This window comes from Dasypus novemcinctus, chromosome 4 (assembly GCF_030445035.2).
Source record: "Dasypus novemcinctus isolate mDasNov1 chromosome 4, mDasNov1.1.hap2, whole genome shotgun sequence".
Classification (NCBI taxonomy): Eukaryota; Metazoa; Chordata; class Mammalia; order Cingulata; family Dasypodidae; genus Dasypus; species Dasypus novemcinctus.
In genome coordinates, this window is record NC_080676.1 from 45,019,205 (window position 1) to 45,043,213 (window position 24,009).

At 39.1% G+C, this 24,009-nt stretch overlaps 1 protein-coding gene across 9 annotated transcripts in view; it reads right to left on the reverse strand.

Moving 5' to 3' along the window:
- Positions 1-1,140: 1,140 nt before the first annotated feature.
- PLD1 (phospholipase D1) overlaps positions 1,141-24,009 on the reverse strand; it is a 248,749-nt gene continuing 225,880 nt past the window's right edge. For 7 of the 9 annotated variants that reach the window (XM_071214611.1, XM_058295292.2, XM_071214612.1 and 4 more), the window contains 3 exons: positions 16,365-16,518; positions 8,575-8,692; positions 1,141-6,999 (listed from right to left, as the gene is read on the reverse strand). In XM_071214611.1, coding sequence (XP_071070712.1) covers positions 6,775-6,999; positions 8,575-8,692; positions 16,365-16,518 — 497 coding nt within the window. In that variant the 3' untranslated portion in view covers positions 1,141-6,774. The remainder of the gene's footprint in view (positions 7,000-8,574; positions 8,693-16,364; positions 16,519-24,009) is intronic. The other 2 variants (XM_071214613.1, XM_058295298.2) reach the window with 2 other exon arrangements.

Genomic DNA, 24,009 nt, shown 5'->3' on the forward strand with positions numbered 1-24,009 from the left:
CTCTCTCTGCCCTCCCTCCAGCTTAGAGCCTCCACCCTGAAATTTTACTGCCTTCTGGAAGTGTGAAAAGAATTCCAGACCATGGGTTTGGGATTGGAGGGTGTATGTGTCTTCTCCATTCAAGAAGCCTGACTCACCTTCAGAGCTCACCTTCCGCTTTGCTGAACACCGACTATGCGCTAGAGGCACCGTGCTTTTACCTAGGTATCTATTTGGTCTTCTCAAGTGAAGCCTGCTAACCGTGTGTTTGAAGGCTTCAGAGAGGTTCACCGGCTCACTGGGCTCTGGCTGCATGTAAGTCGCCATGCAGATCTTTGAGGTGAGCTCTGTTTAATGCTGAAGCCCATGCTTTTCCCACTGGTACTAGCTGGCTAGTTCACCCCTAACCTTCATGTATCTGGGGGTAGTATGTAAGGCTCTGGGGGCTTGAAAAGGGGGTGATGGGTGGTCACAGGGCCATGACCACCTCCAGAGCACTGGAGTTTGGCTCCTGCAGCTGCAGCGTGCTGGTTGTAGTGCTACTAAACGAGCCAATACAGGTGAAGTGCTCCGAAGAGGCCCTGGCCAAAAAAGCAAAAAAGCCACTAATATTAGTTATTATTATCATAACCAGTGGCAGTAGTAGTAATAATATTGTTTTCTACTTCCTACTCAGGTGCCTCCAGAAAAGAGCAGTTAACAGACGCTTTGCTGTTCTCCCCGGCATGGGAAAAGTCCAATGCACGTATTCATCAAAATGCCTCTTATTTCAGGCATTTTCTTGTTTTTAGAACTGAAACAGCCTGGCACTTTCCATTCACTGAAAAGCAAGCACCACAATTGTGGAGAACCTGGCGTGACTGGGTCACTGATGCGCCCTAGCACTGCCCTGGCCTTGCTCAGTTTGTGCTTATTGAATTCACTATTGATCTTTTATAAAGAAATCTTCCTCGTTACTGTATCATCACACCTCAGAGGCGAGAGGATTGGGAAGCTCAGGGGACACTGACTTTGTAATTGATAGAGGCCCAATAACTTGCAAGCAGAGTAGATGTCCAGAGAAATTCATTTCTGTCTTTTTCGGACATACAGTGCGCTGCCTCTAAAATCCCCAAGGTGCAGAATGAGGAATCTTATTTTAAAATAGAGGGACACTGCTGATTTCACAGTTTCAATCGTTTAATTAATGAATATTTACATTTAAAAAAAGCAATTAAGGGACCAGGTATGGAAAGTATTGATTGTGAAGGAAAGAATAGATATACATATCATTTCCAATGCTTCACAGAAGGAAAATTCAGGGAAATGGGTTTCTTGATTTCACAATTCTCACTCTGAATACAAATACTTAATGCCTGTCTAACCTCATTTACATAAAACTTCAGGCACAGACATCCCATTCATGCTTGTTGATGAGTGCTTGGCTCGGGCAGCCTGAGTGAGCTGACCACATCTCTTTCCAGAACCAAAAACCATGTGATTTTTCATTCCTGAAAGGAGTTAACTATGTTAAAACAAAGCAATTGTACAATGCTGGGCTTTCTTTTGGCCTCTGAACAGAAACTTAAAAACCCCTGCTTATGAAGGAGGTTCTAACTTCCCCAGATTTGTTTGATCCAGGTACTCTGGATATTCTCTGCTCTCTGCAGAGCATGGGTGAGCAAGCTTTTTCTTAAAAAGAGCAAAATTTTAGGCTTTGCAGGCCATATGGTCAATTATAGCAAGAAAACATGTAAACTAGTGAGTGTGGCTGTGTTCCGACAAAACTTTACTTGCGAAACAGGAGGCTAAGCCTTGTTTGCCAACCTCTGACCTAGAGGTGAGGCTGGGAGCCTATGTTCTCTCCAGAATATCTGAATATTCTGAATGGATGCTCCTTACCAAGTATTTGCTTCCTGTGCCAGAAATGCATGAGTTTCAGCTGCCATACTTTGGTATATTTAAAATGGTTTATTAGAAAATCAGTACCATGGGTCCAGACCACTTTATGTTAGGAATACAAGTGGAATATGGATTAGAGGCATGTTGTTATATTTCCTAGTGTCAAACAAGCAGAACTAGGATGACATTCACTGAAGTGCACTTATGTAGAAAAATATGAAGAATTAGAGCAGCATTGAAATATAAAAGGGTAATTAAGCTTGCATTTTGCTTGGGTTGCGCTCTGTCTCTGACTTTAAAACTTAAAAGTTTAAAATGAATAGTTATTTGTGTATGTGGGGAGGTAATATATGGGAACTCTTTGTACTTTCTGTGTAATTTTTCTGTAAGCCTAAAACTACTCTAAAAATAAAGTTTATTATTAACAAAATAAGAATGAATAATGTGACAAATTTTTATTTATCCTATGATTTATTGCTTTTTGTTTTTAAGTTAAAATTATATACAGTTGTGGCAGTTCGATATGGTTATGAATTCCAAAAACAGATATTGGATTATGTTTGTAATCTGGTCTGTACCTGAGCATGATTAAGTTATGATTAGGGCTTTTATTGGGCCACATCATTAGGACATTGATGGGTGGGGACTCAAAGATAAATGGTATGGCAAAGGACAGAGTTGAGGGTTTTTAATGTTGGAGTTTGATGCTGAAGCCTTAAGCTGGAGCCCCTGGAAGTAAGCTCACAGAGCAAAGAGAAGCAAGCCCCAAGAAGAGAGGAAACCTGAGCCTAGGAGGAAGCAAGCCCTGGGAAAACAGGAACCCTGAACCCAGAGAGAAGAAAGACCCTGGAAGGGGGGAACCCAGGAAGCCTGAACCCTCACAGATGTTGGCAGAACCTTGCTCCAACACTTGAAAATAGACTTTGGTAAGGGAAGTAACTTATGCTTTATGGCCTGGTATCTGTAAGCTCCTACCCCAAATAAATACCCTTTATAAAAACCAACCAATTTCTGGTATTTCACATCAGTACCCCTTTGGCTGACTAATACAACAGTATAAAGGAAAAATAAAACAACCTGTAAAAAAATTGAGCCATTAAATTGTTCGTTCCTTTAATGGATCCTTCTAACCTTAAATCAAAGCCAGTAATATATCACAAGTGAATTAAATTGCCATTAGGAATCATATCATGGTACCTATATCCCTTAAAAATAATGCAAATCCACTGATTCGTCATTTGTATCCTTTTGATAGATGCTCATGAAATCTTTCTTCAGTCAATTCTGGATTAAAGAATCTGTTAATGACCAGGACTGGTAAACCCATTTTAAATCTCCAAACTATCATACTAATTTTTTTCAGAGAATCTTCCAAACAAATAAAAATGTACTCCTAAGTATATTTAAAATGCTTTAGCACTTGATAATTCCAAAGAAGAAAGAGTAGAGAGGGGTGAGAAATCAAGAAGGGTCCTGTTTTACTCCTGACTGTGAAGGGTTGTAGACATCTGAAAATGCTCAAATGCCACATCAGATCAGGGAAGTTAAAAATAACTATACCTTTGTTAAAAAATAATATTTTGTCCGTCAGTCAAATGGAGTTAAATGGAAGATTTTTGGTAGAAGCCTGATTTTGGTTTTGCCAGGAAATTGTGTGTCCTCTAAAATGGTTTTCACAATGAGGTGAATTCTGGTTAGAGTGGAAGGTTGAAGGGACAAGGAGTAAGGAGATGCAAAGAGAAGGACAGGTCCTTCCCTCTCTCTCTAAAGTCTACTCTACTTATAGTCTTGTATCTGCAAAATGACTCTGTGGCTTGTTTTCATCTGGAATACTAATAAAACACAATGTATTATGATTTTCCAAGGTATTACAGAAGACATTAATTATCCATATTTTAGAATACCTACAGACTTAAGTTTTCTTCTTAAAATGCTTTTAAAAAAACCAATATTTAAAAAATAATATGATACACATTATTATCTAATGACCAGCTCTCCAAGCCTCTCTGTAATGTGTTGCCAAAGAGAATGAAGAACATCCTGCTGAAAGGTGAGTTGTGGGGTGGACACTTGGTACAGAACAAATGCCTTCACCAGACCTGCTGTGATAAGCACATCCTCTAACAACTAAGCTTGACCCATGTGAATAGCTTAAATAGGCTATGACCACTTTCTACCCTTCATTTCTTGTAATAATAGAATGTTTCTATCTTGAAAACACAAATTATTACAAAGATTATAAGGGTGTCAGGTATAGCATTTATAGGCATTTCAATAGATTATAGTCTACTTGAAATGTTGAAAAGATTCATAATAGCTTTTCAAGGCTTTGAATTATTTGCATTTTAAAGTTTATATCAGACATCTCAATGTTAAAGGTAATTTTTGAAATTCTATTAGGTAGTAATAGTGTCTGACAACGATGTGGTAATTAGGTCATACAATACATCTTGTGTCCACACTCCGGGCAGACTTCACAGACTGCTCCAGTATATAAACTGCTACTGCAAAAACAGGCAAGTGGTTGCACTGAATTTTCCATAAAATTCCTCCAAGTAAATCTTGTAGCCTCCTATCTTTGCAGACAACAAGCCATGCAGTCATTTTGTAGATGTCCTGTCTTAGATAGGATGCAACAGAAAAGGAGCTTGCTACAGAAACCAGCAGTAAGGTTTCTTCTTGTCTGAGAGTAAATTTTTCAGATCATAAGCTTTCTCCCCTACCTCATTTATTCATTTCATAAACATTCCATAAACATAAATGAGCATCTAATATATGCAAGGCAAGGTTCCAGACTGAGGGGATACATAACTATAAACAAAACATAGGAAGTCCCTGCTTCTACTGAATGTAACCTTTTCATAGGGGAAGACAGACAAAAAGCACATAAATAGATATCACAGGGTTTAGATATCCTGTCTGAAATATGTTTATTGCATCTCCTTATTTCTGAAAAATGATGAAGAGAAAGGAGAGGTTGATAATGGATTGCAGGAATTTCCTAATCCCAGTTCCAATACCTATAATTGGGTGGATTTAAGTGAGTCCTTTAAAATCCTGAGGCGCAGTTTCCTTATCCATAAAATGGGGAAAAGGTTGGAATAAGTGACTAGAAAAGCCCTTTCTGGCTTTTATCTTTTCCTGGTTTTATGGGAATATCTTGTGCAAAATCAAGAGCCAATCTGTTGACTGTTCTATGGTTTAAAAAATATTTAAATATTTAAAAAAAAAAGAAATTCTTGGGCATTCCACAACATACAGTACTTTAGATGTCAATCTGAACTTCTTTATAAATAGAAATGTCTTATTTACAATCACTTACCCTCTTAAGCCACGTGATAAATAAATTATTCTTAACAGTACATTCATTTCCGTTTTTGGTTATTTGGTGCTACCTCATTTGTGAAATGGTCTTTGACTGTGAAATCCTTTCTTGGATGTGACACTGTCTCTCTCTTCTGTTAACCCATTTCACTGACTTCGTACTCCTGTTTAACCTTTTCAACTGGACTATTAGCTCCATGAAAACAGGGAATGGGTCCTAGCGTCTTTGAAGAACAAACCAAGAGATTTTGTCCAGGTTCTCCACAGACTTTGCAATCATTGCACCTGCACTAGGTTTTACGGGCACAGGCCTTTTGGGAACCCACATTAGCTCTTCAGGCTGTAGGAGGAGTACCGCTTAGTGAAATTAGAGCGTTGGTGTACCAAAGGGCACTCTGACATTGGAAAAGGAAAAATGGGGTTTTCAGAACAATTCACCGAGTAGGACAATGTGAATTAATAAGTATCCTAACTTCTTCAGAAGCCCTATGGAATGTTAATGTGTATTTAATAATGCAAATGAAGGAACACATAAGTTGTGGTCAATTCATTTTTCTTAAAGAAGATAATGTAGCTGGCGGGCTGAATGTCAAGTAAGGTTAGAGTCATGCTTATTAACTTGGTAAGAGTTATGTAGCTACTGATTTTTTAAAAAGACAAATTGCATTCATTGGTTTGATTTTGAAATGTAAAACTCAAATATCCATCAATCCCGCAGCTGAGGATGACAGGTAATTTTACAGGATTATTAGGGGTTTTCTTTTCTTCTCTAGACCAGGTCCCTACAAACACCTTGGAGGTTTCTGACTGTGTGCTCTGTCTTTGAGTTTTAGCCGGTTGCTATGAAATTAAATATGCTACACGTTTCAAATTTGATCAGATGTGTGAGCCCTATCATAAGGACACATCTTGTCAGTGCCTATGGGGACAAAGTCTAATCTCTGCCTCAATAAGCGAATTCAATTCCTTCCTGTTGCTCTGTGGTGTCAAGATCGGTGTATGTTATCAGGAGTGTCAAACATGGGCTGCTCAGTAGAACAAAATCTGTCCTGTCTTATAGGCACTAAAAGGGAACAGCGACCAAGCCCTTTGTTGGATGAATGCTACTACTTCAGTACCACATGGGTAGGGATCCAGGTAACTGTGCAGCAGCATCAAAGCATCTTCTAGAAGTAAATATCTCAAAAAGTGCCTCTAAGTAGGGCAGGTCCAGCAGACATGTGCTGCACAAATGAGGGTCAGAGAAGAAAAAAGAGGTTCAGGCACACAGTTACAGGTAAATTCTTGTTAGCAAAGGAAACGCATTGAGGTTATGAGAGTTCAGTGTTGAAGTTGTTGAGCACATGCCTCCTCACATGAATGGAGTCCTCGTTCCACAAGGCTAGGCAGGAAGACTTAGAAAGCCCTGCTCATGTTCAGTGTCTATACAAGCTCAAACTTCACAGGCTGGTAAGACCTTGACACTTTCCTCAAAGGGACAAGGAATACGAAAGTGCATTGGGCCTGACTTTAGCTGCAAGGTCTCCAAAAAGTCACTATGTGCAGTGTGGTCTTCAGGATGGAAATACTTGAGCTGCAAAATGATAACTCTTAAGTCCAAACCTCCATGGGCACTATGGCTTCTTTGGTTCCAACAGAAGGCAGTAGGTTTTCTTCAGACAAGAAATACAAGGGGAACTGCACCAAGAACCCACGGATCCTTTTCAGTTCCTCCTCAGCCTTGATGGGATCTTCTTTGGCTAAAATGGGCTTGCTTATAAAGTCTCGCAGCTGAATTAAATTGTGTACTTCATCATTTGGAAGGCACCGGAACACCTGATTAAAACATAAATTGAAAATTGAGTAATATGTTTAAAAGAAAGCACATTCCTTCTATAGAAAATACTCATTCCAACAAAGTTATTAAGGAACATGTTAGTATTATGTCACAGTGCAGACCTGATTTAAGGGTTGCTTTTCTTACTCGCTACAAAGAGACTACTAGATTTGGTTTCATTAAAAAAATCATAGCTAGATCCATATCTCTGATCTATCGAAGCCATTACCCTAAGATAAAGTCAAGCTACTGGTAAGGAATTTCACTGTATGTTACTCACATTAAGGTTAATTTTTTGGATCATAATCATCTCCTAATTTCACTTGTGGTTTGGGTCTAAAAGTAAAATTGCATCTTTTCTTTAACTTTTTATTTAGCAAATGTTCATATCTGTACCTGTGCTTAGAGATACCAACTATCAATATATAATACATCTTTTGCTTATTTGAAAATGAGTTTCAAACATCATAACACTTCACCCCTGAATTTGCCTATATAACCATAATACCATTATCCCACCTAAGAAAATTCCATAATGTCATTTAAAATGTGGTCCATATTCAAATTTACCCCATTATCTCTCAAATGTCTTTTATAGATGCCCCTCATCTAGTATCCAATCAAAGCTCTACAATGCTTTTTGTAAAATTACATTTTAAAAGACTCCATGCACATGACCTATTTGATCATTGCCTTAAATGCTCAGTGTATGAAATAAGGCTATGTAGATAGCTGTCACAGTTGATTAGGAATGATGAAATCTCCGTGCTGGAAGGGGCACTGGAAGTAATGAAGAAGAACATATTCTTACCCAATTTTTGATATATAGTCAACAAATCCCAGCTTAAATATTTTCTATGATGGGAAGCTGGTTACTTCATGAGGTAACCTGTTCCACCATTGGATAACTCTTAGCTCTCATACATTTTTTATCATAACCTCTGGATAGAACTTAACAGGAGATTCCCTTGGACTCCATAACAAATGGAGCTGGTTTAAAAACATCTTTTTAAAGGTAGAAATGTCCAACAAAGGAAGAGTCTTGTTATTAATAAGTCTTGTCATAAGGAACACTTAGGTGCTTAATACCTTATGTTGACTATTTTTTATCTTCATAACCACCCTAGTGAATACCCTTCTCATTTTACAGGAAAAGAAAAGAAGTTTCAAAAAATCAGATCACTATATACAAAGTTATATCACCAGAAAGTGAGCTGTGCTATGAGTCCAGGTCTCACTCATCTTTTGATCCCATCAGCTTCTCTTCTCTTAGCCATTAGATGTCTTCACAAGCTGTAGCCATGTGCTAGAGATGTTCATGATGGGATTCCTGCATCCCAGATGAGTGATCAGAATGCTGTAAAAGCCCTTTCTACACCAAATTCCTTTGTGCTTTTTCACTCTTTCAGTGTTTTTCCAATGTTCATAAAGAGATTTTATAGTAACTTGCAGGTGTATTGGTTCTTTTACACTCATTAATAATATGCTATATGAATAAAATGCAGAAATACTGATTTACTTTTTGTGATGAGCTTGGAAAAAAAAAAAAGGTGGGGGGAATATATGTGTCTCACCTTATCATAAATTGTAGCATTTTTTGCTGCTGTTGAAATCCACACCTCCTTGAAGAATTTGTCACTCACTGGATCCTGAATATCTTCACTTGGGTCAGAAAGATAGCCAAGGACAACCCTGAAACACCAGTGTCCTCTAAATTGAGTAACTGAGATAAATCGGTTTGCTGTAAGCATTGTTTCTAATAGTTACATAATTCAGGGACTCAAACATAGAAGTCATTTTTTAAAAGAAATCAAAGGAAGTCATTAAACCTAAGATGTGACATATGTGCGTATCTATGTATGTATATATGTGTGTGTACAAATGTATGTGTGTATTAAACCTAAGTTAATATGATGCTTGAATGTTTTAACTGTTGAAAAGAAAGAGATTTTCATTTTGTTCTGAGAGTGCCCTTGTAATTTGGCCTACGGTGGTTAGTGTCTTAGAGGACAGAATTAGCATTCCAAACATGTGCCAAGGAATCTGCTAACCGGTTTCCAAAGCCCTTTCCTTAACAACCCTATAAAGAAGCAACTATTATTTCCTTCATTTTACATATATGAAAACTAAGGCCCACAGAGTTAAATAAGTGGTTGAAGTGGGACTCCAACCCAGATATTCTGACTCCCGACCTGTGCTCTTAACCATGGCATGATGTTCTTTCCTTCTACCCTCTTTCCTCCTTTCTTCACTGAACCAAGCACTATGCTGTCCTCTAGTGCACAGAAATGACTAAGAAAAACACGCAGGGAAGCTGATGTGGCTCAGTGATTGAGCACCAGCTTCCCACATACTAGGTCCAAAAACAAAAAGAAAGACATGCAGCCTCTCTGGGTAGAGTTAGATTTGGTAAGTAGGACCAACAAAGAATAAACAATCACCCCTATATGAATGAATCAAAATTGCGATGAATGTAGGATGTGCTTTAAGAGTATGTGAAGGGGGAAGAGGGGGATGAATTCTCCTGCCCCCACCTGTTTGTCTAATACCTATGCCATCTTACAGGGTCATCTCTATAAAAATGTTTATGGCTTCTTCTCCCTTCTCCTCGCCAGTCAAGTACAGCTGAGCACTCTGTCCTTTGTTCTTCACTGTACTTCATATATATTTTTATCACAGCACCTACAATCCTTTTGCATTTTTTTGTTTTGAGCTAGTATGCCTCCCACTTCTAGAACGCAAATTCTTTGAGAAAACATGTCTTGGTTGCTATCAAATCCGAGTGCCTAGAGTAAAGGAAGCCACAAACTAGATGTGCAAATTGATCATATTTAAACAGGGGCTAGAAATAAGAGACATGTTCAGGCAAAGCAAGACACATTTATAGGTCATATTGAAAAATGACCAAAATTGCAGCTATAGAAGGTAAGTAAAAAGCACTTTCACCTCAATACTGAGAGGTGGATGGGACATATGATTCCCATTTTGTAGATGGGAAATGAAAAGCTTGAAGACATAGTAGTAGTTGAGTTAGAACACAAAGTAGGTCCAAACCCTTTTCTCACACAGGTTTAAGTAATATTAAAAAGACCTGTGGGAAGCAGATGTGGCTCCACCAATTGGGTTCCCATCTACCATATAGGAGGTCCAGGGTTCGATTCCTGGGGCCTCCTGGTGAAGGCAAGCTGGCCCACATGGTGAGTGCTAACCCACACAGTGTGCTAGCACACGCATGAGTGCCGGCCCATGCGGACAGCTGGTGCAGCAAGATAGCGCAACAAAAAGAGACACAGAGGAGAGATGATAAGAGACACAGCAGACCAGGGAGCTGAGGTGGTGTAAGAGACTGAGTGCCTCTCTCCCACTCCAGAAGGTCCCAGGATCAGTTCCCAGTGCCACCTAAAGAGAAGACAAGCAGTCACAGAAAAACACTCAGGGAATGGACAAAGACAGCAGACAATGGGGGAAGGGCTGGAATAAATGAAAATAAGTAAATCTTTAAAAAACAAAAGGCCTGTGCTACAACGGAAAGAGCAATGGGAAAACGGGCCTTGTAAGGATTCTGGCTTTTACACTGAGGGAAATGGGGGCTCCTTGTAGGCACTGAAGCAGGGGAGAGACAGGATCTGACTTAAATATTCAAATGTGGCTGCTGTGCTAAGAAAAGACTGACACGGTAAGGTTGAAACAGGGAGGTCTGTGAGGAGTTACTGCAGTCTTCTAGGTAGGAGACGATGGTGGCGTGGACCAAGGTGGTAAGGGTAGAGATGAAGGTAGAACCAAGAGGTATTAGTGACAGATTGAACATAGGGTGTGAGAAAAAGGCAGATGTGAAGGATGACTCAGAGGTTTTGGCTTGAGCAACTAGAAAAATGTAATTGCCATTAACTGTAATGGGGAATTCTGTGAGTAGAGCCCATTTGTGAAGGAAGACTAGGAATTCAATTTTGAATCTACAGAGACATTAATTAAAGACCCAAGAGGCAATGCAGAGTAGGCAGCTGGATAAGTGAATCTGGAGTTTGGGAAAGAAGGCTTGGCTGGAGATAAAATTTGAGAATTGTCCTCATGTATCTGCTCCTAAAGCCGTGTGGCTTTTAATGCATTCACCAACGTAGCAAGAAGAGAGAGAGAAGAGGACCTGGTATATCCTAACAGTGGGAACAGGAGGTGCAAGCAGGAGGAATCACCGAAAGGACCAAGAGAAGCACTGAGCTGAGTGAGGCTGGGAAAAATGAAGAGGATGTGGTATCCTAGAACCACATGAAGAAGTATGCCAAGGAGAACTGTGTCAAATTTGAGCTTGGCTGGTGGAGCTGAATGAAGAATGAGAACTGACCACGGGATTTAGCAATGTGGAGATCATTCTATTGTTGCCTTCTTTCCATTTAAATAAATATAGAGTTACACGATCATTTTTTAATGATTGCAGAGTTTCCCACCATGTGAGATTTATTTAATTATTTTGTTTTGGACTTTTGTGTGGTTTCCAATTTTTTTTTTATTATCATGAGCAATGCTACAATGAACATAACTTGTTCATTATATACAACATTTTTTGTGTGTGAATTTCTATGATTATTTCATTAGGATGAATTTAGAATGAAAATTCCTGGGCCAAAGTATAGGCAAAATTGATCTCAAAGCAAGGCTGAACACATATGCTTATTAACTATGCATGTTCTCCCCAGTCATTTCCAATAGTATCAATTCCTGAAAAAGCTTAGCCAATTTATGGAAAAAGAGGGCATCTCATTTTAACTTTATTCTGCTTTTTTTTTTTCCCCATTATATAAAAACTCTTTAAAATTTGGCACCATGGGCACACTAAGATTCTTAGTTTTATGACCTCAAAATTTTATTGACACTTCAAATAATGCCTCCTTCCAACTTTACAGGAATAATTTTTGAAAAAGAAAAGATTTAGGGGATGATGTATGCACATTGATGCTGGCGGCTCACTGAGTTCCAAAGCAAAATTTTATTGTACTATATATTTGAAGGACAGTGCAGATTATAACAATAAATCAATTATAAGAAAACCTTTCATTTGAATCAGGTCTAACCAGCTGACTACTAAGCAAAAATAATATTTTTGTGACTTTGCTTTTAAATTAGAACAAAAGGTAAGGCAATGTGTCCACAAAATTATCAGCTAAGTGCTTAATTGTAGAAAAAGTATTTAAATGTCACTATAAAAAATATTTAGCAATAAATTATTTTCCCTGTCAGTATTTTAACTTTAAGACTGTGTATTAAATATAATATAATACACATTATACTGTGTATAATACACAGTAAATATATTATACACAGTAAATATATTATACTGTGTATAATACACAGTAAATATAATATAAAGTAGTCTGGATCTTCTTTTGAGGACATGCTAAGCTTTGCAAGAAAACTAGCTTGATTTTATGATGAAGTGTTTGACGGTAAATGTTTAGTCTAATTGTTTCACATATCACACACATTGGGACAGTAGGAAAACTGCACAGAATTGTTTCTGTTCTTTCCATTCCTCATATATACGACTTGAGATGATTCTGTGCTCTACTTGTGTAGAAATGATTTCTGCTGAGTGATGGTTACATCTGTAAAGTTTGGATAATTTTCTAGGACTTAATGAACTGTTCGGCACATAGTTGTGACATTCAGTGCAGTACCTTGATGGTTGATTCTGTCTCTCTTTAAAAGCAATTTCGTATTGAAATATGCCTCTCTTTCTATTCAAATATAGTCCAGATGGAAAATGGCTTGAAGATGTATTTTTTAGTGAGCAAATGACTGTGCCCTAGGCTACAGTATTTATCTTTGGGAACATTTCCTAATAAAAAAAAAAAACACTGTTTCTGTGGTGCTTTTAAATGTATTATTTGAGTTTGCCATTAGGGCAAGGTGTAAATAATTGTTCAAGAACTGCCTCTTAAAGACCATTTAAAATTTGCAAGGAAAAACAAAGCACCTAGGAATTGAAATGTATAGAACCAGCATAAAAACAACCCAAAACTTACAGAAGGACAACAACAAAACTGAAAACAAAATAAAACAAAAATAAAGAAAAATAAAGTGAAAAATAAAGATTCATTGGAGAACAAAAGTTTCGAATAAATTAAAGCTCATAGCATACTTTGCTCTTCAGCAGGATGACTCAATATTGTAAAGAAGTCAATTCTTTTTATATTAATCTATAAATCCACTGTAATCCCAGCTTGAAAAAAACTAATGAGAATTTGAGAGAACTTGAGCTAATAATTTTAAAGTTCATGTGGAAGAAAAGCCAAAATTATTCTGAAAAGACGACTAATTGGGGGAAGTAATATGGTGAGAAGAAGCCCTCCCAAATATTAAAATGCACAGCTATAGCAATTAAAATGGTATCACACTGGTATACAATAAAACAGACTTTCAAAAGAACATAAAAGAAAGATTAGAAATAAGTTCTAAAATATATGGGAATTCAGTGTACTCATAAGAGGGCATTGCAGATTAGAGAGGCAAAGAGTATTGCACATCACATAATTCTGGATCAGATGGTTATCTGGGGGAAAAAAGGAAGTTAGAGCCCCTACCTCATTTCTTACATTTACAGGAGTTACATGTGAAAAGGCAAACAAGTACTAAAAGAAAATATAAGTAAATATTTGATCTTGAGCTGGGGAAGTTATTCTAAAAGGAGAAAAATAACATAAAGAAAAAACTGACAGATTTGATTAATAAGAATTTTTTTTCAGGAGGTACCAGGGATTGAACCCAGGACCTCGTACATGGGAAGCAGGTGCTCAACCCCTTGAGCTACATCTGCTCTCCAAGGAGAGTTGGTTTTTTCGTTTGTTTGTTTTTAGGAGGTACTGGGAATCGAACCTGGGACCTCATGTGTAGGAAGTAGGTGCTTAACCACTTGAGCTACATCTTCTCCCCGATTAATAAGAATTTAAAAGTTTCTCCCAAATAATCCAAATATGATTAAAAGGCAATTGAAAAAAATGTGACAAAGAAATTAGCATCTTAAATATTGAAAGAATTTATAAATCATTAAAGAAAATTATACACTCCAACAGAATGGGCAAGGGACATGAACAGGCTAGACAATTTATAAAAGAACAATTACACATGGCTAACAAGCACATGAAAAAAAAAAAACACTCCCAAATATGCAAGTTAAATAATGAAAGACCATTTGAAATCCAACAAATAAGCAAAGATTAAATGAAATAATAGAACTCAATGTGAGTAAAGAAGGGAGGAATAAGCCCTCTAAAACACGCTAGCAAAACAAGAAGTTACAGGGCAAGAGAAGCTGTATATTATTTTTGCGCAGAAATTGAGTAGTTAGGATTTGGTTTAAAGAAACGATTAAGAAGGTAAATAAGATGTTATCTACAAACATGCTCATTTTTTAGATCATGAAAAATCTTCCCGACAATGAGGTATTAGCTAAAGGAATTATGGTGTATATGATTGAATACAATGTAGCCATTAAATGTTATAGAATAATACTTAATGATGTGGGAAAATGCATGTAATATAGTATTTAAATAATAAAGAGCAATGTAGAACTGCAAAACCCTAATTTTGTTTTTAAAAAAGAAATGCTGATTAATACTGCATTTATATATAAAGTGTAAATATATATGTATAGGAAAAAGTGGAATGGTAATCAGGAAATGTTAAAAACTGTTAGCCCTGAATGATGGGATACAAATGAATCTAATTTTCTTACTTCTTTTCTGAATTTGCCAAATTTTCTACAATAAGAAATATATTCTTTTGTAACCAGAACCCTCTACCTCTATAATTATTATATATTTCAAAAGGTACAGCAAAGTCCACCATTTTAAAAGAATACTTAAATTCTCATGGAATTAAAAAGATATGATGGCTATTTCCAGCTAACGTGAGGAAATATTTGTCTCCTTATATATGCCACAGAAGACAATCAGTGGGTTGATTAGCAGTGCACTAATTTTAAAATCTCCCTTGCTAAACAAAACAAATTAACATTAGGGAACAGATGTGGTACAAGCAGTTGAGCACCTGCTTCCCACATGGGAGGTCCTGGCTTCAATCCCCAGACCCCTGGTACCTCGGGAAAAAAAAAAAAGAATAAAATAAAAATTAACATTAGAAGCTAATTGAAATATCAGTGGTTTGAAAAAATTCTCCCTGGCAAACCAACTAATAACAAAGGCAAATAAATACAGCAATAAAATTTGTTAGGAGGTATTGACCAACAATCAGATTCTGAGGGCTGTGTTTGCTGAGTTTCTTAAGCAGAGAGAGCAGAATGAACCTTCTCTGGAACTGAAATTTATCTTCATTCTCAAAAGCCTGAATCTGTACTGTATGGCATAAGGGATAACCACCTGCATTTGCAAGGTGTTAAGAGCTCTTTATGTCCCTCCCTGCAAGTGAGCCAGTTTCAAACACGCAAAGGATTAAAACAGCAGTGCGGCAATGTGTACTTATGCAGTACCTTTCCCCAGATAGCTTAAAGCACTGCCCTTAACTCAAAATCAGGGAAACTTGCTGTATCTCACACTGAAATCACAATAGGGCAAAGAAAGTTCTAGAATCAGAGATAGAAGAATGGTTGGGACATTCCACAGACTGGGGAGACCAGCCTGTCTGTGGTGATCTGGGGGAAATGAGATTATGTTGACAGGACTTCACTCTGAGATCAGAAGCCACTGGAGAGCAGTAGGCAGGGTGGTTAGGTTCTAGAAGGATCACTCTGACTGCTGTGGAGAATAGGGATGGGGCGGGGGCAGTTAGATCCCAACCCAGAAAGTTTTCGTAAAGATTTCCTCAATAAAGGACTCATTTAGGGTCTCACAGACCTTGCCTCCTCTTAGACCAGTGTTCTCTCTGCTTGACCACAGATTTGTTCAAAACAAATATCTTCTTGCAGAAGATCAGGTATCTCTGATATCTGTAGTTATCTTAAATCTCAGAACTGAAATTCCCACATTTAGATATTATACTCCCTTAATAATCATTTTTATTATATCCTTGTATTACCAGAAATATTTTTATTTTTAAAAATGGACTCACTTTAGAAAAACTTAGACACTAGATGGTTTGATCTGGCCTAGCCCTACAGAAATTAATGGATCTAAAATGCTAGTTTTTTTTCATTACACATTAAAATAATAAAAACTATTAAAAGAAAAGATTCTGTGTACAACAAAGTCATTTTTCATTCCACGGGTGGTACACATGTTGTATTTGGGTAAACATTGTTTTAGAAAAAGAAGAACCTGGAAATGAAATATGTGCTAAAGGCAAGAGGCTGAGTCTAGGGTGCCAATGCCTACTGCAGTGAAACTAGGTAAGAGACGCAGAGTTTTGGAGGGCTGACCTAAAGCACTGTAGCCGAAGTCCTTGTGCAAACCGGCCAGCTTCGTACTTTTTTCCATCCATTATCGAAGGGACTGTCTCCGTATCCTGCACAATAACAGCCATTTCACTGTCACGCTTCCCAAGCATGCTTCGGTCGTTTATGTTGGCAGAGCCTATAAGGAGAAACAGTGAAACTAAACAATCGTCTCATCATGGTAGGCCCTGTTGTTGCCCTTCCCACTCCATTCTTCCTTTTTAACAAAACCCTGTTTGTTCAGGTGATCAGGAGATGTGCTTTATTTTTATTGATTGATTGATTGATTAATTGATTGAGGTACCGGGGCTGGGGCTTGAACCCAAGACCACATGTGGGAAGCCAACACTCAACCACTGAGCCACTCTGGCTCCCCTGAGTTGGTTTTTTTCATTTGTTTATTTTCTGTTTGTTTTTGTTTTTAGGAAGCACCAGGGACTGAACCCGGCATCTTCCATATGGGAGGCAGGCGTTCAACTTCTTGAGCCACATCCACTCCCAGAGATATGCTTTAGAGAGGTGGGGCCCTCTCTAACCCAGGGCTTGAATCCTCATTGGTCTAAGCAAGTCATGTTATTTTTCATTCTTCTTGCAAGTGACCGATTTAAGAAGGGGGCACTTGGCATGATTCTACCCAGTGAGACATGAAGGAAAGTCTATTGGGAGCCTCTGAGCAAGTTTTTCTTCTTCTTATAAAATGATACCAGAAAGGGAATGCTGTGTCTTCCAGGCTCTGGACATTTTGGTTTGAAGGGCTGGATGAGGACATGAATGCTGGAGTTGCTGCAGTTATTTTATAATATTAGGGAACAAACACCTAAGATGAGGATGGCAGAAGGGGAAAAAGAGACTAGGGGTTTTAAGTCCTGAACTAGCCAACACTAGGACTTTCCCGCCTTCTGTTATATGAGATAACGCATTTTCTTTATGGTTTCACACACGTTCCAGTTGAATCTGCTACCTCAGGACTCAAAAGGTTCTAACTGATACAGTCAGCAAGCACTTGAAAAAAAAGGCATGCTTATCAGTTCACTACAGAAGATGGTTTTATTTTAGACTAAAGAGTCAGACTCTCCATATACCTCGACCCATAGTGATACAATTATGAATGTCAAAACTCAAGAATACCTTCACAATCAATATAGTCTCATCTCCAATATGGATTATTATTAGTGGCTATGGGTTTTCCATTCTCTTGTCTCACTTGTACGGCACGCCAACAGCTTCCGTATCAACTGCCCTCCATTTTATTTTAAAACACGAATGAGTTGAGAATGACAGCATGCACATGGGAAGGGCAGACATTTTAAGATTAGGTCAGCTGTGCTTTCCGAGGCCCTTTGTTGTGTATTCAGAGGCCCCATCGTGTTTTCTGCATTAATCATGGTGGATTCACACTTTTGTAGCACTGAGACATCCTCCACACTGTGGAAGTTGCCCGACTGACAGCTTCTCCTTTGCGTGCCTCTTGCCCTGGCCTCAGCATCCCACTGCTCTGCAGACACGGGGCAGGAGGGGCAGGCTGACTGGGACCGCCAGAGGCGGAAGACGATGGCGGCCCTGCCATGAGCCAAATGGTGGGATTTTGTGCAGTAGAAAAAGCTGCCCCTTTCTGAAGACTTCACTGCCATTTGGCACAATATTGTCATAGTTAACATACAAATCTAGGACGACAACTATGTGCAGGCAGCGGCGGGCCTCCGGGAGGGTCGGCGCGGTTGGCCGGGCGGGCTCTCCGGGACGGGGGCTGCCTCGCGGTCGAAGGAGAGGAGGGGGTTCGGCACGAAGCCGTTGGGCCCTCGCTCTCTCCGCTCAGGCACGGGGGACGCGCGGTGCAAGCAAGAACACCATGGAGACAAGGTCTAGGCACAAGTCTACTTTATTGTTGAAGGGGACATGGTTTTATAGGGTCTAGGGATACGTAAAGGGACTTGATTGGTGCCGGTGGGTGCTGTTGCTTGCGTAGGCGGTTACTGGACAGTAAGCTGGCTAAGAGGTTAGGAGCAAGGGAGGGGAAGGGGAAAGTGTGGGCTGTCTAGATAACGGCTAGGCGGAAGACGGAGAGGGGGAGAAGGAGGGGCAGCGCCGGCTGCCAATACTGGGCGGGAAGGAGACGGGGACAACTATGGATATGAACGGCATCCCACGGTGGCCCTGTGTGATGGAGAATCAGGCACTCAGCAGAAACTTGGGAGTACTGATGTCATGCTACAAGGGAGAGACCTTTCAAACACTTTGTTTTCCTAGTAACAGATCGTCCCAGTATAAAATCCGCACGCAGGCTTATCTTTGGGCTGGAAAGTTGATCCAGTGTTATTTGGGCAAGTCATTTAACCTTTCTTAGCTTTAATTTAGTCTTTTGCAAATTAAGATAATATTATAGGTCTCTTAAGGGTAGTTGTGGGAATTAAGATCATGTGGAAGCCCTTACTAACCTATTAATTGCCCCACAAATGTTAATTATTATTGGCATTATTATCAGATGCCTCTTAACTCTACAATATTCTGCACCAGAGAACAACACAACGGAAATGGATTCTGTGGAACGTTTTTGTATAAAGAACTCCCACCCAGATGGAAGCAAGGAACAAAATAGTGCTGCTCCTGCCCTGGCAGAGGCTGCTCTTGGGCTGGGGGCTGCCTGAATCGGGCGGGTCTCGCCGCTCTCAGTTCGCAGTCTGGGTAACAGGGGTGTGAGGCAGCCTGGAAAGCCTCCTCCACCACACACACACGCACACGCACACGCACATGCACACGCACACGCACACACGGGGCCCTGCCTCTCTCCCACAACGGTCTGGCCCTGCATTCCCAAGGGGGGAATACATCCCTGGTATTCTGAGCCAGGAATTCCGAGCAAGAGGGTGTGCTTCTTCACGTGCTTCAAGGACTCATGTGGAGTAACCCAGAGTGTGAACCCTCAGCCCAGTGGGAGGAGTGAGCTGGCTCCTATTAAACAGGAGAGCAGAGAGACGAGAAAATGTTAGATGAATGTAGCAAATGAGATGCCGAATATGAGATACTAATGAGTGTAAAGGCCACTCCATTCTTACTATTAAAAGTGCCTGTATTCTGAAAAACCAACTCGGAACAGCAGGTACAGTATTATCCCATTTCTATTCAACGTTAGAGGAAGAAGAAAGAGCCAGGAATCTGGGAATACACACCTGAGATGTTAACAGTGGTGAGCGCCTTCAGGGCAAGAGAATGAGAAGAAGGAAGCTGTTTTGTTTTGTTTTGTTTTGTTTTTACCTTGTCTTATTACTTTGGAGTTTGAATTGTTAACAATAAATCTATATTGTATCCATGTATTAATTTTTATGGTAACTTTCCCTTTATAATTTAAAACCACTTAGTTTTAAAATGATCTTTTCTAAGTCTATTAGGGAACTTTTAGAAAAATTTTTGTGAAATATAGCGAAGTAGAAAAGAGTAGGTGAAAATATGTATGTAGAACTTATAAACAATAAAATTAATATCCCTATACTTATCACCCAGGCTGAGAAGCCTTCATGTGCTTTCCCCTAACATCCCTAAGAGGGAGACCTTTATATGGAATATTGTGTTTACCATGCTTTGCGTGTTTTTCTAGAGAAAAAAACAATTTATATTTGATGAGCTTCTAATTAATAAAAATGGAACTATATAGCAAGTATCTTTTTTTTTTTTTTTTAAGATTTATTTATTTATTTATTTAATTCCCCTCCCCTGGTTGTCTGTTTTCTGTGTCTTTTTGCTGCGTCTTGTTTCTTTGTCCGCTTCTGTTGTCGTCAGCGGCACGGGAAGTGTGGGCGGCGCCATTCCTCGGCAGGCTGCTCCCTCCTTTGCGCTGGGCGGCTCTCCTTATGGGTGCACTCCTTGAGCGTGGGGCTCCCCTACGCGGGGGACACCCCTGCGTGGCACGGCACTCCTTGCGCGCATCAGCACTGCGCATGGGCCAGCTCCACACGGGTCAAGGAGGCCCGGGGCTTGAACCGCGGACCTCCCATGTGGTAGATGGACGCCCTAACCACTGGGCCAAAGTCCGTTTCCCTAGCAAGTATCTTTTGAGATTTGCTTCTTTCATTCAAAATTGTGTCTTTGGGATTTATCTGTGTTGATGTTCATAATTTTAATGCATTTATTTTCCTTGACTGAGGACACAAAGGCTTATTTATTCATTCTAAATTAATGGATGCTTAGATTGCTTCTAGGGTTTTGCTGTGATGCATAATTCTGCTCTGCACAGTTGTATATATGTTTCCTGTTATACATGTGAGAATTTATGTACCTGCAGGAATGAATTGCTGGGTTGTAGGGCATGTGACTTTACTAGCTAATGCCAGGCTGCTTTCCAAAGTGTTTGTATCAACTTATACTCCCATAGCAAGGGACATATCTATTGCTCCACAGCCTTTCAAAACTTGGATTGTCGACAATTTAAAAATTTGCCAGCCTATTTATTTTTAAATTTCTATTTTAGTAACATATAGACTACATAAAATTTGCCCTTTTAACTATGTTTAAAATATAATACAGTGATGTTAATTACATTCACAATTGTGCTGCCATCATCATCATTCATTACCACAACTTTTCCATCACCCCCAACAGAAATTCTGTACCAATTAACTCCCCATTTGCTAGCCCTCTCTAGCCTCTGTTAACCTATAGTCTAGTTTCTGACTCTAAGAATTTGCTTATTTCATTTCAGTGAGATCATATATTTGTCCTATTGTGTCTAGCTTATTTCACTCAAAACAATATCTTCAAGGTTCATCCATGTTGTCGCATGTATCAGAACCTTGTTCCTTTTCAAGACTGCATTACTATTCTATTACATGGATATGCCACGTTTACTTATCCATTCTTCTACTGATGGACACTTGGGTTGCTACCCTCTTAAGGCAATTGTGAAAAATGCCGCTATGAACACTGGTTTGCAAATATCTGTTTGAGTCCTTGCTTTCGATTCTTTTGAGTATATACCTAGAATCGGAATTGCCAGGTCATATGGTAACTTAACTTTCTGAGGAACCGCCAAACTGTCTTCCATAGCGGCTGTACCATTTACATTCCCACGAACAATGAACCAGTGCTCCTATTTTTCCACATCTTCTCCCACATTTGTTATTCTTCATTTTACAAAAATAGTGGCCATTCTAGTGGGTGTGAAGTGGTATCTCTTTTTGGTTTTGATTTGCATTTCCCTATGATGTTATGTTGAGCATCTTTTCATGTGTCTTTTTGGCCATTTGTATATCTTCTTTGCAGAAATGTCTTTTCACGTCTTTTGACCATTTTTTTTATTGTATTGTTTGTCTTTTTGTTGTTGAGCTGTAGGATTTCTTTACAGGTGCTGAAAACTAAACCCTTATCAGATATGTGGTTCCAAAATATTTTCTTATATTTTTTCGTTTGTCTTTTTACTTTCTTGATGAAGTCCTTTAATGCAAAAAAGTTTTAAATTTTGGTAAGGTTCCATTTATTTATTTGTTTGTTTATTTACTTATTTATTTTTGGCTGCTTGTGTTTTTGGTGTGAGGTCTAAGAAACCATTGCCCAACACAAGGTCTTAAAAATGCTTGCCTATGTTTTCTTCTAGTAGTTTAAAAAAAAATTTTTTTTAAGATTTATTTTTTTATTTACTTCTCTCCCCTTCCCTGCCCTCTCCCCCACCCCCCAGTTGTTTGCTCTCTGTGTCCATTCGCTGTGTGTTCTTCTGTGATGGCTTCTATCCTTATCAGCGGCACCGGGAATCTGTGTTTCTTTTTGTTGCATTGTCTTGTTGTGTCAGCTCTCTATGTGTGCGGTGCCATTCTTGGGCAGGCTGCACTTTCTTTCGTGCTGGGTGGCTCTCCTTACGGGGCACACTCCTTGTGCATGGGGCTCCCCTATGCGGGGGACACCCCTGTGTGGCATGCCACTCCTTGCGCGCATCAGCACCGCGCATGGGCCAGCTCCACACGGGTCAAGAAGGCATGGGTTTTGAACTGTGGACTTCCCATGTGGTAGACAGACGCCCTATCCTTTGGGCCAAGTCCTCTTCCCATTCTTCTAGTAGTTTTATAGCCCTGGTTCTTATATTTAGATGTTCGATCCATTTTGAGATACATTTTATATATGGTATAAGATTGAAAGCCCCTTTATTCATTTGCATGTGAATATCCAGTTCTCCCAGCACCATTTGTTGAAGTGACTATTCTTCCCAATTGAATGAACTTGGCACCCTTGTCAGAAATCAATTGGCTATACAAGTGAGGGTCTATTTCTGAACTCTCAATTTGATTCCATTGGTCTATGTTTTCATTTGCTAAAGGCTAACAATGCAATATACCAGAAATGAGCTGACTTCTACAATGGGATTTATTAACTTATAAACTTAAGAGTTTTCAAGGCTGGGAAAAATGTCCAAATCAAGGCCTCAGGTGAAGCTCTCTCTCTGAAGGTTGCCTGCTCGCAATCCTGGACTCCTGCCATGTGACAAGGCACAGTGGCAGCTCTGCTGGTCTCTGCCTTCTCTTCCAGGCTCACTTTCTTCTTTAGCTCAGCTGTAGGGGATCAGGCACATGGCAGTATCCATTTGTTTCTCTCCTCTCTTCTGGGCCTTGTTGCTTCAGCTCTGGGCTGCTCTGACTGTGACTTTTCCTTACCCAGGTTCATTGATTTCAACTTCTGGAGGTTTCTCTCTGTCTCTTCAGCTTTTTTTCTGTGTCTGCAGCTTTTTATTTCTCCATTTATAAAGGACCTCAGTAAGAGGATTAAGACCCACCCTGGGTCATACCCTATGAATTGATCTAATCAAAAGGAAGGTCCCTTAACTAAATCTAATCAAAAGTTCCCATGTTTACATGCAAAGGATTGGATTAGCTTTAAGAACATGATTTTTTTGGGATCCACCCAGCTTCAAACTGTCACAGTCATATATCTATTCTTATACTAGTATCAAGCTGTTTTGACCACAGTAGCTTTGCAATGAGTTTTAGAGTTGGGAAGCTTGAGTCATCCAACTTAGTTCTTCTTTATCAAGGTTTTGGCTATTTGGGGTCCCTTATCCTTCTAAATAAATCTGATGATTGCTTTTCTATTTCTCCTAAAAGGCTTTGGAAATTTTGATTGGGATTGCATGAATCTGTAAATTGTTTTGGATAGAACTGACATCTTGACAATATTTAGTCTACCAATCCATGAATATGGAATGTCTTTCTATTTATTTGGATCTTTGATTTCTTTTAGCAATACTTTGTAGTTTTCTATGAATAAGTCCTGTATATCCTTAGTTAGATTTATTCCTAGATATTTGATTCCTTTAGTTACTATTGTAAATGGACTATTTTTTAAAAATTCTTCTTTTGATTGCTCATTACTAATGCATAGAAACACTGATTTTTGCAGGTTGATCTTGTACCCCAATACTTTGCTGAATTCATTTATTAGCTCAGTACCTTTGTTGTAGATTTTTGGAGTCTTTCTATATATAGGATCATGTTGTCTGCAAATAGTGAAAGTTTTACTTTTTTCTTTCCAATTTGGATGCCTTTTATTTCTTTTGCTTGCCTAATTGTTCTGGCTAGAACTTTCAATACAATGTTGAATAACAATGGTGACAGTGGGCATCCTTGTCTTGTTCCAGATCTTAGAGGGAAAGCTT